This window comes from Amborella trichopoda, chromosome 4 (genome assembly GCF_054954075.1).
Source record: "Amborella trichopoda isolate Santa Cruz 75 chromosome 4, AtrichopodaSantaCruz75HAP2 v2.0, whole genome shotgun sequence".
Lineage (NCBI taxonomy): Eukaryota > Viridiplantae > Streptophyta > Magnoliopsida > Amborellales > Amborellaceae > Amborella > Amborella trichopoda.
In genome coordinates this window covers 54,107,539-54,123,275 of record NC_142339.1, presented here as the reverse complement: position 1 = coordinate 54,123,275, position 15,737 = coordinate 54,107,539, and the positions used below count along the sequence as shown (strand labels likewise).

At 35.9% G+C, this 15,737-nt stretch overlaps 1 protein-coding gene across 10 annotated transcripts; it reads right to left on the bottom strand.

Annotated features, from left to right (window-relative positions):
• Positions 1-1,042: 1,042 nt before the first annotated feature.
• LOC18421976 (Polymerase/histidinol phosphatase-like protein) lies at positions 1,043-11,461 on the bottom strand. 10 transcript variants are annotated; one of them, XM_088865698.1, is made up of 7 exons: positions 6,013-8,178; positions 5,829-5,874; positions 5,092-5,209; positions 4,266-4,395; positions 3,356-3,670; positions 2,104-2,273; positions 1,043-1,513 (listed from the first exon to the last, which is right to left on the bottom strand). In XM_088865698.1, exons 4-7 carry the CDS (start codon positions 4,355-4,357, stop codon positions 1,095-1,097), a joined length of 996 nt encoding a protein of 331 aa, XP_088721824.1. In that variant the 5' UTR covers positions 4,358-4,395; positions 5,092-5,209; positions 5,829-5,874; positions 6,013-8,178; the 3' UTR covers positions 1,043-1,094. The 10 variants fall into 10 exon arrangements, 7 of the variants coding, with proteins under 7 accessions (XP_088721824.1, XP_088721819.1, XP_088721821.1 ...); XM_088865693.1 differs by having other exon boundaries at positions 4,266-4,350; XR_016054831.1 differs by lacking the exons at positions 5,092-5,209; positions 5,829-5,874; positions 6,013-8,178 and adding exons at positions 5,261-5,316; positions 11,029-11,128 and having other exon boundaries at positions 1,656-2,273.
• Between the last annotated feature and the right edge of the window lie 4,276 nt (positions 11,462-15,737).

Here is a 15,737-nt window from a genome sequence, read left to right as displayed (position 1 = left end):
TATAGGTAATAGATAAAGATCAGACAAATCTCAAATTTTGGCTCAAAGTGGTGAGCTTTTAGGCTTGAGATTATAACTACATTAAAAAATAAAAAGCACCCAAATCTACACCCCTTCCCTGAACAAGTGGTTAGGCTTTTCTTCTTTTTCTTTAAAAAGAAAAAAGAAAAAGAAAATCCACACTTCTTCCCCATTTCGAATTTACGAAATTGTGGAGAATACACGGCTATCGCTCTGGTACTCGCCCAAGTAGCACTCTTAGGGACCTTTTTCTAGACTCGACAGGCTGCCAAACAGAAGCAATAAATCCCAAGTCAAATCAGACGAGTTCTTGAATAGTAATTTCTAGAGAAGATATTGGATCTTAACATTTCGCAAGTATATTGTCATTAATTTTAGGACCCCAATCTCTGGGAATGTAACATCTTCAACCCACAGAAAAACCTCAATGAAAAAAATTCCTAATTAACCATCCAAGCGTGATCTAGGTGTTAAAAAACTCAAATTTCAATTATTATTTTTTTGAGAATAATTATCTAGTAATTCATAGGTGGTTCCTAAAATTTCACATTGAAAAAATCATTTAAATAGGTCCTTTAATTAATGGAGTAGATGTACACTATGCTCAGTACATGCGCTCTTTGACGTGCTCATTGTATCAGTACTAGCGCACTTAGAATGTGCTCCTGCTGAAGGACACGACTTTTCTTGATCTGAAATTTCGCGGTTTAAATTTTCAAAAATAAAAAAATAAATATTTTGGGATCGCATACACATTGATCTGACCTCAAACATCAGACGATCTATCTGCTATCGTTTCTTCTCGACAGTACATCCCAGAATATTATCTTTCAAACCTTGCTATTATTTCTGTTAAAGACATAATCAACTCTCTCTGTGGTATGGGCATCTCCCAATAGAGCACATACTATATGCTCCCTTTTCCATTGCATCATCCCAAGTAAAAGTAACTTCACAAAAATTTAGATAGCTACTTCTAAAAATGCACATGCAAATAGACATGCAGAGAGAGAGAGAGAGATAATAATAATGAGAAGAACAGCTTTCAAAAGAAGAAAGAATGTCCAGGCATGTTACTTACTAACAGCTGTTATATGGAAACCCCTCTCACTAATAACAGTATGTGAAAGCTTCAATCTAATGGCCTCAACTTCAACAGCCTTCCTCTCCTCATTACTCAACCAAGAAGAGAGATGAAGGGTGAACATGTCTCCACCTTCATTCAAGATGGTGTTTTCAAATGTCATGTCCCCTTTAAGGCTTTTGAACTTGGAAATCTCTGAAACTTTATTTGGGTCCTCTTCGGCAAAACTGAGAAGGATGCTCCTTATTGCATCGCACCAGATAGGCCGGGCTCGCGTAAGAAACTCATGCACCGCTACAACTGGAAGGTTCACACTACCCAACTCAGATTCATCATGGCCACCTCTTCCATGAAAATCTGAACCCCCAAGCTTTAGAAGCTCGTAAGCATCCGCCAAGTCACTGAATGCTGTAATCAAAGAAGACACATAAGCAAGGCTGATGGTGCATTAAACAAGAGGGCATTGGATCTCTCTCTCTCTCTCAAACTCTCTCTCTAACAAAAGCTTTATTTCAAGGAAAAAGTACAGCATGCTCAAAAGCCATCATACCAGTACGGTCATCAGGATCATCATCATCCAACCGATGGCCATCATGGTCATCATCATCCAATCTATGGGTTGGACGGTGGAGGGAGAGGGACAGGGATACACAATTGAATTAGTCGTATACGTTGGACCCACTCTCTCCCCTATCACCATCTAATCCATTAGTAGGATTGTGATAATCTTTATAATGATGTTTTTCCTTGGTCAAGTTCCTATTACCAGGTTGTCTATGCATCATACTATTCTGCCTCTAGTTCTTAAGCATTGCTTCATGAAGACTCTCTCTCTCTCTCTCTCTCTCTCACACACACACACACACACACACAGACGCTCACAGAGTGTATTAGTTTTAGGACTTCACTAAGTTTTCAGTTATGTTTAGACTATTTGCACAAGCTCTATCAGTGACAGAAAACGACATGTATTTGCCGATGATGACACTATCATTTACCAGCTAATCGACCATCGCTCCTGTAGACCTCCATTGCATGAAGGCCAGATGCTTTCAAGCTCCTGATTATGGGAATGGGATTCTTCAAAGCCCAAGGATGTGCCAAAGCCGCCACACCCCCAGTTCGACATATTAGTTGGACCGCTTCCTCTACAAGAAGCTCATTTCCCCTGCATTCAAATGTTGGGGCTTAATTCAAATTCCAAATACATGCACATCAATATACATACATCTAGACACTAGATATATACCCTCCTTAGGCAAAAAACTCCATAGAGGGCCAATGTCCGCAAACCAAATGGGTGTTTCCAAAACCAAATAATTTCATCCCCATACAGGTATGTGAGTGTGTCTGCGGATTGTGTACTACAGCATGGAGTCTCACCATCCCATGGTTACTGGAAATGAAACGTTCCACCACCTGAAAAGACTCTGGTGGAGGAATGGTTCATCTCCAACATTGATCATTGAGAACAGTGGAAACTTACATGCAGTATACAAATGATATGGCAGACATACACACAAGCTCATATGCCCAGGAGCATATATAGTGTTTGGGAACACTAGACATCCCTGAATCTTACCACTCCCACTCAAATATGTTAACTTGCACTTGAAACACACAGTAGTCAATGTAGTGTACCTCTTCCGTTTTGTACACCCCATCAAAACTCTCTCTCTCTCTCTCCCCCTATATATATATATATATATATATATATATATGGAAAAATTTTATATAAGGATGCAACCTTATAATGTAGAACTATGATGCACCTCAAAAATTCATCGGAAAAGGTAGTTTTAATGTTGAAAAACCCTTTGATTGATCATCTCGACATTGAGATGTATGACCATGAAAAATAAAAACATTTTAAGTCTCAAAAATAGTGCATTTTACAACATATTATCTACACCGTCCATTTTCAAGATTTTCATATGTTTATAGATCTACTTGATTTTAACCATTTTTTAAATTTAAAATTTTATAATTAGATATAAAAATAGATTTTGAGATAATCCTAAGCACATTTTACATCAAAATTATATACCATGATAAAATTTGAAGGTGCACCTTTCCTCTACACCTACGGATGCATCTGTATGCAAACTGCACCCTATATATATATATATATATATATATATATATATATATATATATATATATATATATATATATATATATATATATATATACATTGTGACTTGTGACCAAATATACAAGTCAGGAAGGTTAAAGGATTGATATACTTACTTAGCATAAGCAGGTCCACCATCATAAAGATATTTACTGAAAGCTTGTCTAAGGTTCTCAACATGACCAGCCTCAACCAATGCACGAGCCACATGGAGCCGTCCAGGGGCAACCCCATTTCCAGCTATCCTTGCAACGTGCTCCCATTTAATTGGAATTTTCAACTTGTTCAACTTTAGTAGCATGTCTTTTGCACGACGGAAACGTCCATCCCTTATTTTCACCAAGCATTCCTCAAGCTCCTCAAATTTGGCAGGCCCACAACTACTGTAATATGCAAGGATATGAACAGGTTCCTCGGTTCCAGAATTTCCCCTGAAATACCCAAATAATGGTGGTAAATATATGGCAAAAACTAATAGTTAAGGAAAAGGGTTCTCAGAATTCCTCAAAATAACTTTACTTATGCTGCAAAACCCACTTATATTTTGCACAAATCAGCCACATATCTACAAATGTCATCTATAAAAGCTCCCCAACTCCATACTGTAGACTGCAAGGCCATGCCCAGCCCAGCAGTGCCCGGCCCTGAAAAAGTAGGGCCTAGGACACAAATTGTAGCCCTAGGGCCAGTGCCTGTCCATTTCGGCTCGGTCAGGCACTCTTTTGTTTTTTCCCTTCTTTTTTTCCTTTATTTTTTCTTCATTTGTTTTTGGCACAGCCCCATGGGGACAAGGGCCGGGCGGGCCATGGCAGGCCCGGCCCATTGCCACCTTTAAATGTAAAGATTCTTAACTGATAAGAATATCTGATGAATGGTACGCAAAAAACCTGAAAGGTTCTTAGAATCCTTGAATGAGCTAGCCAGAAAGGCACACATGCCATCTTAAAATCGCTCAGCATAATTGTAAAAATACACAGTTATATTTTATATAAAAAAGGACCAAGAAAACCAAAAGTAGAAGGATACCGGGGTGAAAACATTGTACTGATTTCGACACCAGGTATAATCCTGATTCCAAACTTGCGAGCAGCCTCCAGAGCCTCAGGTATCCCTGCCATGGTATCATGATCTGTGAGAGCCAGTATTTTCACCTGTTCTGAACACATTGTAAGTTGGTTATTTCCTCCCATCAATCAACTTAAAATCATTTGGGTTTTTTTTATGTGTAAAAGCAACTTAATTTCTAATAAACCATGTATCAGAGTGGCAGATCTATAGCAACCAAGCCGCTCATTGACATTGTATTAGTTTATAATTACTTAGAAGATGAGTTCATGAATCAGACAAACACCCTAGCCATATTTATCTCCATTGACTCATGTAAGAAGAGAGATGAGTCGCAAAAATGAAAACCAGCTTCCAACGACAAACCAAACTTGCCCAACAAATTGAAATAAGTGAGAAATTGTCCCAGAAATCAAGACCATGGAAATGCTTGGAAGTGCCTTAGATCTTCCATTTCAAACTGATTGCGTTAGTATACACTTCATATTACTGAATTCAGTATCAGTGTATCATATCAGAATCGCATTCCCAAAAACGCACAGAAGACTAGACATCCTAATGGATGAGGCCTTGCTTCCAATATTAGATAGACATCAGCATGACTCCCAATTGTAACCTCAAGTAACTCAATGACGCAACCAAACATAAACGAGACACTTTCCCTTAATTATGGTAAGCAAAGAGGTCCTTGAACTTTCCCTGCGTAGACAATCTGAAGGGACATTTAACAACATGAAATGATGAAAATTCCCATGAGCTAGATACTAAGGTGTAGAATATAACTTACAATAAAGATGTGGCATATAAGTCGTCACACCAAGCTGCCTTGTTGGGGGTAGGAAAAAGGATTTTTTAAAAGTTACATCGTGATATGTGAACTTCAACCTATAACATTAGCTGATTCCCTGTATATAAAAGCACAGCCAAAAATGATGAGGAGATAGGATGGCGCATACCAAGACATGCTATGCAGGACACGTATGCGATCCAAACAGGTCCTGAGTAACATGTGCTGTTTCAGATAGTTCAGCGTGTCAGGATTCAAACTTGGGAAGACAGTTACAATAAAAGTAACATGTGCCTTCGTTCTGCCAATCCATTCTACTTTGGGAAGTAAGGGCACACTGATCACAGAAGCTATAGGTTTCAACTGTGAAGATATCATACAGGTGCAAGGTAGTGGAAACAATAAAAGATGGGTTCAAAAGATTTCTGTAGGATGATGACATTCTTACCATGGCATGAAGTGCCAACATTTGACAGAGATTACAGAGTTAATTCTTATAAAAATAATAATAATAATAATAATAATAAAACTAAGTGCAAATGCTAAGACATCCATTGAAAAATCATTAATGAGAACAAGAGGGAAGCCTGGATTCCCAGATCATATATCACAATTGTGTTAAAACATAGAACAGAAAGGACTGTGTTCTCCCCAAGTTCACAAGTGGTATTAAAATATGATGATGAATCTCTAATACAAGTAAGAACATATGTGCTAAGCATAAACATGTAAATTACCTTATGTTGATGCCACACTGAAGTTGGCACTTTACAGACACTCTAACTGTCAGCAAAAGGACAGGATTAGACAAGATGTCTAGATTCCATGCCATTTCCTCAAAAAATTGACTTGAATGTCTTTAGGTCATTGACAGAGAAAAAGAACAGGTAGAAAGAAAAGCATACTAGAAATCATCCGTACATTAACAAGGAAAAAGAGGCTTGGTAGTGAACTTGGGAGCCAAAAACACCTTCAAACCAGGAAGTTTGCCAAATTGGGTAGAGGTAGAGACTGTCCAATAACAAAAAGGAAGAAGCAGTTACATTACGAGTAATAAAACCAACAAACTTTGGCTATGCTAAAACCTTCAATGATAATACTCCCCAAAAAATAGCTCTAGAGAATATCAGACTACAAGTGGAGAACTTCAGTTTAGAGAACGACGTAACCAACTTGAGACAAAAATGAAAATGTGTGGTAGGGAAAGAACTCTTGCAGCTCATTTCAAAGAGTCAGTGCAGCTCATTTCAAAGAGTCGATGCAGCTCAGCAAACCGAGGAAGAGCCGATCACATTGTGAGGAATGTGACAACATGCTAACACTTATCTTCTGGTTTCCATATTGCAACTTGTATTCATGGTTAAAGTTTTCGACCACCACTGAACACCATTTGTGCATTGCACTACACAACTATTGAGGCAAATATGAAGAAAATGCTGAACGTAGAATAAAATCATTTTGAATATCTTTTTTTAATAGCTTAGATGCCATAACTTTCCCACCAAGATTCCGTAATTTGTGTTTCCAAAATCATGATTCTGCTCTATGTGATTGAAAACCATGTCTGCATGCAGGTCTTGCTCATACTAGAACCACAGGGAGCCTAGATTCATGAACCTCTAGCACCTTTCTTAGACGCTTCCCCTTAGAGATCCTTCCACATGCTTCAATAAGAAATAAATATTTATCTCAGCTTTCTGCCTTTCTTTTTAACTCCGTCATTGTTTCTTTTCAATCATTTTTCAAGTTTCAGCTGATGTTATTCATAACAAATTTAACCAAGAAAATGTTAATCATAAGAAATTCATATTTCAAACTCAGTTACTAGCTAGAACTGAATTGCTATAAAAAGGTATCAGCACCTAAATGTGCTCATGGGTCTAAAAAGTGGAGGTCAGATGGTTTTCCTAGGAACAGCTAACTTTAGCCAGTGCTACAAGGACACCAACACAGGCCTCGGTATTTAGTAGGCGTCTAGGTGTCTAATACATAGGACCAGAAACCCTGTACTTCCCTGTCACGTTCATAATATGTATTATTCCATAAGTATTTTATATTACAACAACATAAGTAACATAAAAATGGTAGCTGCGCCTTTTCAAGTCACAAGGGAGAGACATCTAGGATTCGATTCCCTAGTCGAGCATTATTATATGTTTGACTTTTCAATTTATAAAAGGTTATATAAAATACATTCACCAACATGTGCATAAAAAGATAGGCACACTTGATGGTAGAAGCAAACATTGTCTTATCAAAAGTTCCTAGGATCCAATCTCTCGCCAACCTAGTTTTGATGTTGATAAAAAGAAAACGGTGTTACCCCGACCTTCACAGCAGCTTTGGTATTACATGTCGACACTTAGACACGATCGGTAAGGCTAGACACAGCCCTGACACTTGATCGTACGTCTCAGATGATGTCATTGACATTGAATATTGTACTGACACTTATTATAGAAGTGTCTTCCAATTTTTTATCATTTAAGCCAAATTGCCTAAGCAGTAGAGTGGACGCACATGATTGACAGGCCATCGGTTAAAGCTCCAGCCATGCACATTTTTAGGAATTTTATTTTTTTTAGTCAACACCAAAACCTTTTTCTTTTTTTGTTAACACTAAAACCAGGCTCTAGAGAGATCCCAGGACCTTTCGCTAATGCAACATTACCTCTACCATCAAGTGTGCCCATCTTTTTATGCACATGTTGGTGTACATTTAAGTGTCGTTTAAGTAACATTCAATGACATTACCAGACAATGTACGGTCACCTGTCAGGGCGTCTCTAGCCGGTCGACACATGATACCCAGGCCCATGTGAAGGTGCGGGGTAATGCTGACTTTAGCAGGGAGAAAATTTATTTAAGAATTTGCATCATTTTATTTAAGGATTTGCATCGTACAATGATGCAACATGTGTTCCAATGATCAGATGATAATGGATCTTATGCTTGTGGCACAAGCATCAACCAATGGAATGACCATCTATAAAAGGCTAGCAACAATTCCTTCTTCCAAGATCATCTCCAAGAGGAAGTATGCATGATGTAACTTCCACTGTTCTGGGTTCCATCTTCCTCATCGATATACTTCATGAAGCATTAACCCTCCTCAATCTACTGCACAAGGCATTAAATAGCCTCCTAGAAGCTCCAAACATATCACCTGGAAAATTTCATGCCACTCTCACGTTTTAAAACTTTTGAACAAACAGCAGCTGATCCCATCTCTCAGTTTCTCTACAGCCACAAAGCATTCTTAATTCTCATCAAGAACATAGATAATTTTAGTCATTTAAATGATTATTAAATCATAAATCTTTTGAAAGACACACATTACTAGCAATTTTGTAGAACTTGACAATTTTAGATCACCAATAGAGAAAGTCTTTTCACAAAGTGTGGCAAGAACTGATCATTATATCAGTCGACACCATGCTGACCTTAATATCAACCATTCACCTAAAGTGGAAGAGCAATTTCATGATAATGCCCATCACCAACTCATACACAGTATTGACTCCATCAAGATGACAAGACCCAATGCCAAACATTCCATTTGATATAAATTTTCAAATCATTAGATCACTAGAAATACTCGGACATATTAATCACCATGAACTCTTGCGATCCTCATCAGGCCCTTGATTCTTACAGGCTATGCTGACACAACTAAGCTCAATGCGCAATTTATCGTAGGTTTATCCATGGTTATCTTGTTTACAGTACTCCCTAATCTGCAGCAAGAACAAGAAATAAAGAGTCTTTAAGAAAGATGAGAACGAAGTAGTTTCCTATTCCTAAATGTGCTAGTTGAGGGGATTCACTACTATACATGAACTTGGGACCTTGCATTGTCCACCCCAACCAGTTATTTGGTGCTGAAAGTCAGATCCATTCAGATTGCGGCCCCCCCCATTTTTCACCAAAATCATACCCAATTAAAGGATATATGAAGAATAATAAGGAATGATAGCCTACGTAGTATCATCACTAATCTCCACATCACCTTTCATGTAGGACTACCGCTCTATAAACGCAGACTCTAGAGTATATCTATTCCCATGTCAATATGATGAAAACATGGGATATTTTTTTTCTTATTGTCCATTTATGAAAAACAGAGTTATCATCTTCATGTTTTGTACATTTAAGTACAGAGTTAGGGAATTCATATGGTTTACCCCAATTCAAGATTTGATGCTCATCATGATATTGCCAGGGGTAGTTTATTCCCATAATGAATACTGTATTAGTGTATACTCAAGCAGTTCAAATGTAATGCATTTATATATCCTACACTAAAGCAGCAAGCACACCTAGACCTTAGCTTATCACTGTTTGAGACCTTCAGTGAAGTAGTAAATAATAACAAAGCCTGGATAATCACCTCAATAACACTTCTCTAGCAAATTCCATAAAAGTAGAACTGTGTTACCATCTCATACCACACAACAAGCCAAATCTTCTTCTTTGTTTTAATTTGTAGAGAATTATCAGGCACACTTCTACTTATTTATGTTCATCCCATGGACTCGGTCAAGTCAATCAGACTCGCCCTATGGGCAGAGAGTCCGAGCAACCCCAAGTTGCGTGTACAACACGAAGCACATAAAAAAATTTTAAAAATTCAAAAGATGATTAGGATGTTTCTGGAAATGATTGGTGAGTGTTTCTTTGCCATAATCCCTATTTTTATATTTTCCTTCTCTTTTTGGATTTTTAAAATCTCCCCATCTATAAAGCAGCTTTTTTAGATCCATTTTCTTATAATTTCTTAAGCTCATTAGGACTTTTTAAGGTGGCTTTTAGTTTATTTTACTTTTACTACTTTCATTATATTTCTATATGTTATAATTTTTACAAAATTTCTACGGATTTTTTGCCTGTGGGCTCACTTGAGTCACTTGGCTACGCCAAGAGCCGAGTATCTTGGCCAAGTTGAGTTTCTGAACACTGGTTCATCCAAATATTGTGTTTATTTACTCAAAATATCACACTAAAATTGAATGAGTGGACATAAAATATCAAAGCCGGGGACCAACTCCCACCTAAATGTCAGAAGCTACATAATTCTACCTCCAATGTCCCAATATGATACAATAAGCACACAGTGGGTTACGCACAAATAGCAGACGCTTCCTCCAAAACACAGTGTACACAATAAAATGCATAAACATCACCACTAAAATTTCAAAATAATAACTCTAGAACAAAAAGGAATTTATCAAATCAAAAGGATAACGACAAGCACAAGCCTGCTGTCACAATATTTGCAATCTGAAATAAGCTAAGAATTAAAAACATGGATTGGAAGAAAAAATGCAGACAAAAAAGACAATTATGAAAAGTATAGTAAAGAAAAATAGAAAGTCAGTGTATAGAAACATAGAATCTCTTTGTCAAATGCCGAATTACATATGGCTCTGAAACAAGGAAGGAAAATGCAGGCAAAAAAGACAATTATGAAAAGTATAGTTAAGAAATATAGAAACTCTCAGAGTATAGAAACATAGAATCTCTTTGTCCAATGCCCAATTACATATGGCTTTAAAAACAAGGATATAATCCAGAAACCTCAATAAAATAGCATTTTTATGCGTAAAATATCACAAATAAGTTGGTGGGACGGTGGCTAAAACTTTTCACATTAAAAAAAAACAAAAATATCATAAACAAGACGGTAAAGAAATAGAAACACAAACAAATATCTATTTCAATCAAATTATAAGAAGGAAACCAATTATCTACGCCCTGTTTTCATCAAAACCAGCACACCACTTATAAAAATGAAAACCCACACTCAACGTAGCAGAACAATGGGAATGACAGAACAATTCGAGAATGCCCATAAAAACGTAATAGAAAAAGGTACCAAAACAAATAAAAAATCCTAGACAGAGAGAGGGAGAGAGAAGCGGATAGAGTTGCACGCACCCCACTTCTATGAGCTCTCTCCACTAGAGCAGTAGGACTCAGAAACCCGTCACTGCGAGTGCTGTGTGAGTGGAGCTCAAAAACCACAGGCTCTGCAACTCTCAGGGACTTCTGAACATCATTAAAATCCTCATCTTCACCTGATGATGAAGAAGATGACGAAGAAGATGAATTCAGTAAACCACCATTATTGTTAGCCCATTTCCATACACACTTCGAAGCAAAAGTCTCTTCTGCATTCATCATCTTCTTCTTCTTCTTTCTCCGATTCTTCTTCTTCTTATTCATATTCCTCCTGTTACCATCCCCCATCTCAATCTCTCTCTCTCTCTCTTCACACAACACGATACATCGGCGAAGAACGCCTCTCTCTCTACATCAGCTAAGAAATCTCTCTCGCTCTACTAGGTCATACGTAAACGAGGATGCATAGTTCTTGGGGTATTTATGGGGTACTTAAAAATTCAAATTTCTCGTTAATTAATTAGTACTTGAAATTCAAATTTATTATTTTTCCAATTAGCACTTAATTATTTACCTCTAATTATAAAATTTTAAACTTTAAAAATAGTTCGAATCAAGTAGATTTATGAACACATGAAAATCTTGAAAATTGACGGTCCAGATAATGTGTTACAAGATTCACTATCTTGGAGACTTAAAATCTTTTTTCTTTTTATATTCATATATCTCGATGTTGGGATGATCAATTAGATGATTTTCCAACATCTAAACAACCTCTTGTGATAGTGCATATTTAATTCTACAGTTTGAGGTACTCAATGTAAAAACAAGAAATCGAATTTTTAAGTAATTAATTAATTAAAGTGACCATCTTATTATCTAGCCGCCCATGTGATATCTTATATTGGAATAAAGATTCATAAGCTCGGAAACTTCAAACACTGTGTTTTTGTTTTCTTTTTCTTATTATAATTTTTTATTTGGATTTGAAGGTTAATATAAGGTTATAAAGTGAGAAAGATCAATGTTATTTTAGTGTATTTATTGGGGGGAGTAATAAATGAGTGATCCCTTTTGAATTTATCACTACCCAATTCTTAATATTTGTGTTCTTTCTTTTTACTATGGATTGATCATATTAGGTCCATTTTTTTATGTTATTTTATTTTATTTATTGGGGGGAGTAATAAATGAGTGATGCCCTTTGAATTTATCACTACCCAACTCTTAATATTTGTATTCTTTCTTTTTACTATTGATTGATCTTATCAGGTTCACTCTTTTATGATAATATGCAAAAGGCCGCTGTTTTTTTAGCACTCAAAAGTCAATCCTTCGTCATTGGTTACGTATTTTTAAAATTAAACCAATTATTAATCTATAGTTATGTGTTTAAAGTTGATCGGAGGTCATGTAATCCATCACTATCAAGTTAATATTTAATTATATTATAAAAAAAAATATACAATTAACTTTGATACAAGGTGGTCAAAATTAATTTTAATCGTTGCATTTATTCTATTGACCAAGTTCAAACTTCTTCGTCGCATGGGTTCCTAATATGTCATTGCTTGTCATTTGATCCTAATTTTTGCCAAATTATTTCCACAAACTATTGCTATTCCACTAAAATTGCTGGAATGGAATATTGAACAATGAGGTTATTTCTTTAGAAAATCCATCTCAAAGAGGGATTTGCAGGTAAAATCAGGACGACTATGATCATGAATTTGAAGGAAAAAAAAAACGACTCTAAGCTTTAAAATTAATTTGCATTTTAAATTTAATTTTTGGACCATTCATTCGTCATTTATTAAATCCTTTACTAATCATCAAATCTGCAATATTTTTTTGAGCTACCAAATTATAGTTCTAAGGCATAAATGTGTTACTTAATAACAAGTTAAGATCATCATCACATGTTGAACAAAAACCTTCCCCAAAAATTGAATGCATATTTACGGCATGTGATAGTGTAGTAGCAGCATTGAGAGTCGAACTTGAGGATAAACTTGCACTATTTTAAACTTATTTATTGGGGAGTGGGAATGGAAATATCATTATCATCAGGTGGGTTTTTGGGATTTGGTAAAATAAAAGAGATCTGCACTTTTATCTGTTTTGCTCTTCTCATAGGCCCATTAGTTCAGTCCATGCCTGTTTCAATGCATGAGGTTATTTACTTGCATCTATCCATGAATAGCAAACTTTGAGACTACTCTTTCCACTTTCACGATCACGACGGCGACAACTCAAATCCTCGGCTGCCGAGCTTCAGACATACGCCCACGCCCGCCCCGCCCCCCTCTTCATTGTAGAAATGTAGTAACTGAGCTGCCCACTTTCCTTTTTCGTGCTTCTTTTTCTTAGTAAAGACCAATACTGGCCCATGGGCTTTCACGAAGGGCCCAGTTTCGGTGGGGTTGGGCTTTCACGAAGGGCCCTAATTGCCTTGTTTACATCCCCATTTCTCTTCTCTTTCTTCTCTTTGGGCCTTTTCGCTTGTATCTTGCATGGCTTCATTTACTCAATGAAATATTTGTTAACTGTTTAAAAAAAAAAAAAACATAGATTCGTAACCATTATACAACAATGAATAGAGCCCCATGCTGCAATCCGCCATCACATTTTTTTGTATTGTCACCAAAATTTGGGTGCATTGCAATGTCAAATAAATTATGAAAATCTATCCAAATACCCAAAAAGAGATGGGTTTTTGACATTCTACTCGTGTCTTTTGAGTTAATTTCAAAATACCTATCCAATGATACGTGATCATAAATTCATAATACCGAAAAGTTGTAAAAGTGTAAAAATGTTAAATAGTTCATCGCTTATAAGTATTTTGATAAAAAAAAATTAAAAATAAATAAATATTGCTTATACCTCATAACAATATAAGTCAATCGCCACGATGCCGACTTATCTTCTTCCGCCGAGCAGCTCATTCAAATTTCCCATAAAATAACAAGTGATATTAAAAAAATTAATTAGAGCTGTTATGTATGAACATGGCACCATTACCTTGGGGTGGCAATTACGTCAGACATTCAAAAAAAACAAAGAGAACCTATACGGTTACATATCGTTCCGAGCCGATTCAGACAATTCATCAAGATTTTAACCTTGGGTGCATGGGACAAGTTTGAACCTATGGGGGGCCTAATTTTTATAGCCATTATTTAACGAGCTTCGTGTATTATGCTTCGGTGGGAATATACTGCTAACTTGCTCCCTCGGGCAAAAGAGTCACTGAGAGGACTATCTTTTATGTAGGGGTGTGGTATCCCTAAGGTTTGCAAACCTTAACCAATCCAATTAAGGTAATACAATTAAGACGCACCTCCAAATTTTATCATAATATATAATTTTGGTATAAAAATTTCTTAGGATTATTTTAAAATCTATTTTTTTATCTAATTATAAAATTTGAAACTCTAAAAATGGTTAAAATCAAGTAGATCTATAAACATATGAAAATCTTAAAAATGGACGGTCTAGATAATATGTTGCAAGATGCACTATTTTTGGGACACAAAATCCTTTTTTTTCTTTTTTATATTCATACAACTTGATGTCGAGATGATCAATTAGAATGTTTCTCAACATTAAAATAACTTTTTCCGATGAATTTTTTAGGTGCATCTATAATTCTACATTTTAAGGTTGCAACCTTATGTAAACTTTTTCCTTTATGTAATCCGATAATTTTGTTATGTGGAACCTTGAGATCGTATTGATAGTTATAGAAACCAAATATTGAGTTTCCTATCTTGCATATTACAAGATATTAAGTTTTTTATATTGAATTTCTGTAATTGTCGCCAGTCACAATGACATAATGGTAAATAGTTAATATCTTTCCTAAATTTTTTTTATCCATTTCTGCTTTAGATATATGATTTTGTAGCTCATATTTGACTATATGCAATGAATTAAAATGAGCAGTCTAACTAAAAGTTCAAAATATATAACAGATCCCATGGAAACTTTCAAAAATAAAAAATAAAAATAATAGATCTCCTGGAGATCGATGTCCGAGTTCGATGAACAAGAATAAAACTGGAGAGATGTAGAGGCCATATCTCATTCTACCAATAGAAAGAAATCAAGAGGTAGATCATTTGGCGAGAGTTGGGATTCGACCGGAATTTTAAAAGGATGAAGTTTCAATAACGCTTAGACTTTACGAAAATAAAATAAAGCCTCAGCCCAAATGCTCATCCGGAAAGCACTTTTGGCAACCAAAATCTCTATGATGGCTTTAAAATCAATTTTTAAAACAGACAACAAAATTTGAAACTCAAAAAATGTATAGATTTTGCGGATTTGCGAACACTTACTTTTAGGGAAAGATTGATTTGTTACAATATACACTATTTTTTATAGCTTGAAATTTTTTTTTTTTTTTCTTACCATAATGTTCAAGTTGAGATGATTGACGTAGAGGTTTTATGATGCTTGAATTGCAAGTTATAAGGTGAGGCTGTACTTATTTTGATGGGCTGCAGCCCTATCAAACCATTTTCCATTTTTAAATATTACTATATTTTTTTAGTGTAAATATGTCTCAATCTTGTACATCTAGCTCCTTCTTTTTTCTGTGAGTAAGTGGGGAGAGGGGCCCTACCTTTGATAGGAATTAAGCCTAGGACACAACATTGCAAATCGTCAAGAGCTACCCAATTAAGCTTGAGCTCTTTTTCAAAAGTGGTAAGTCAGTGAAGATTCGGTCCCTACCTTTT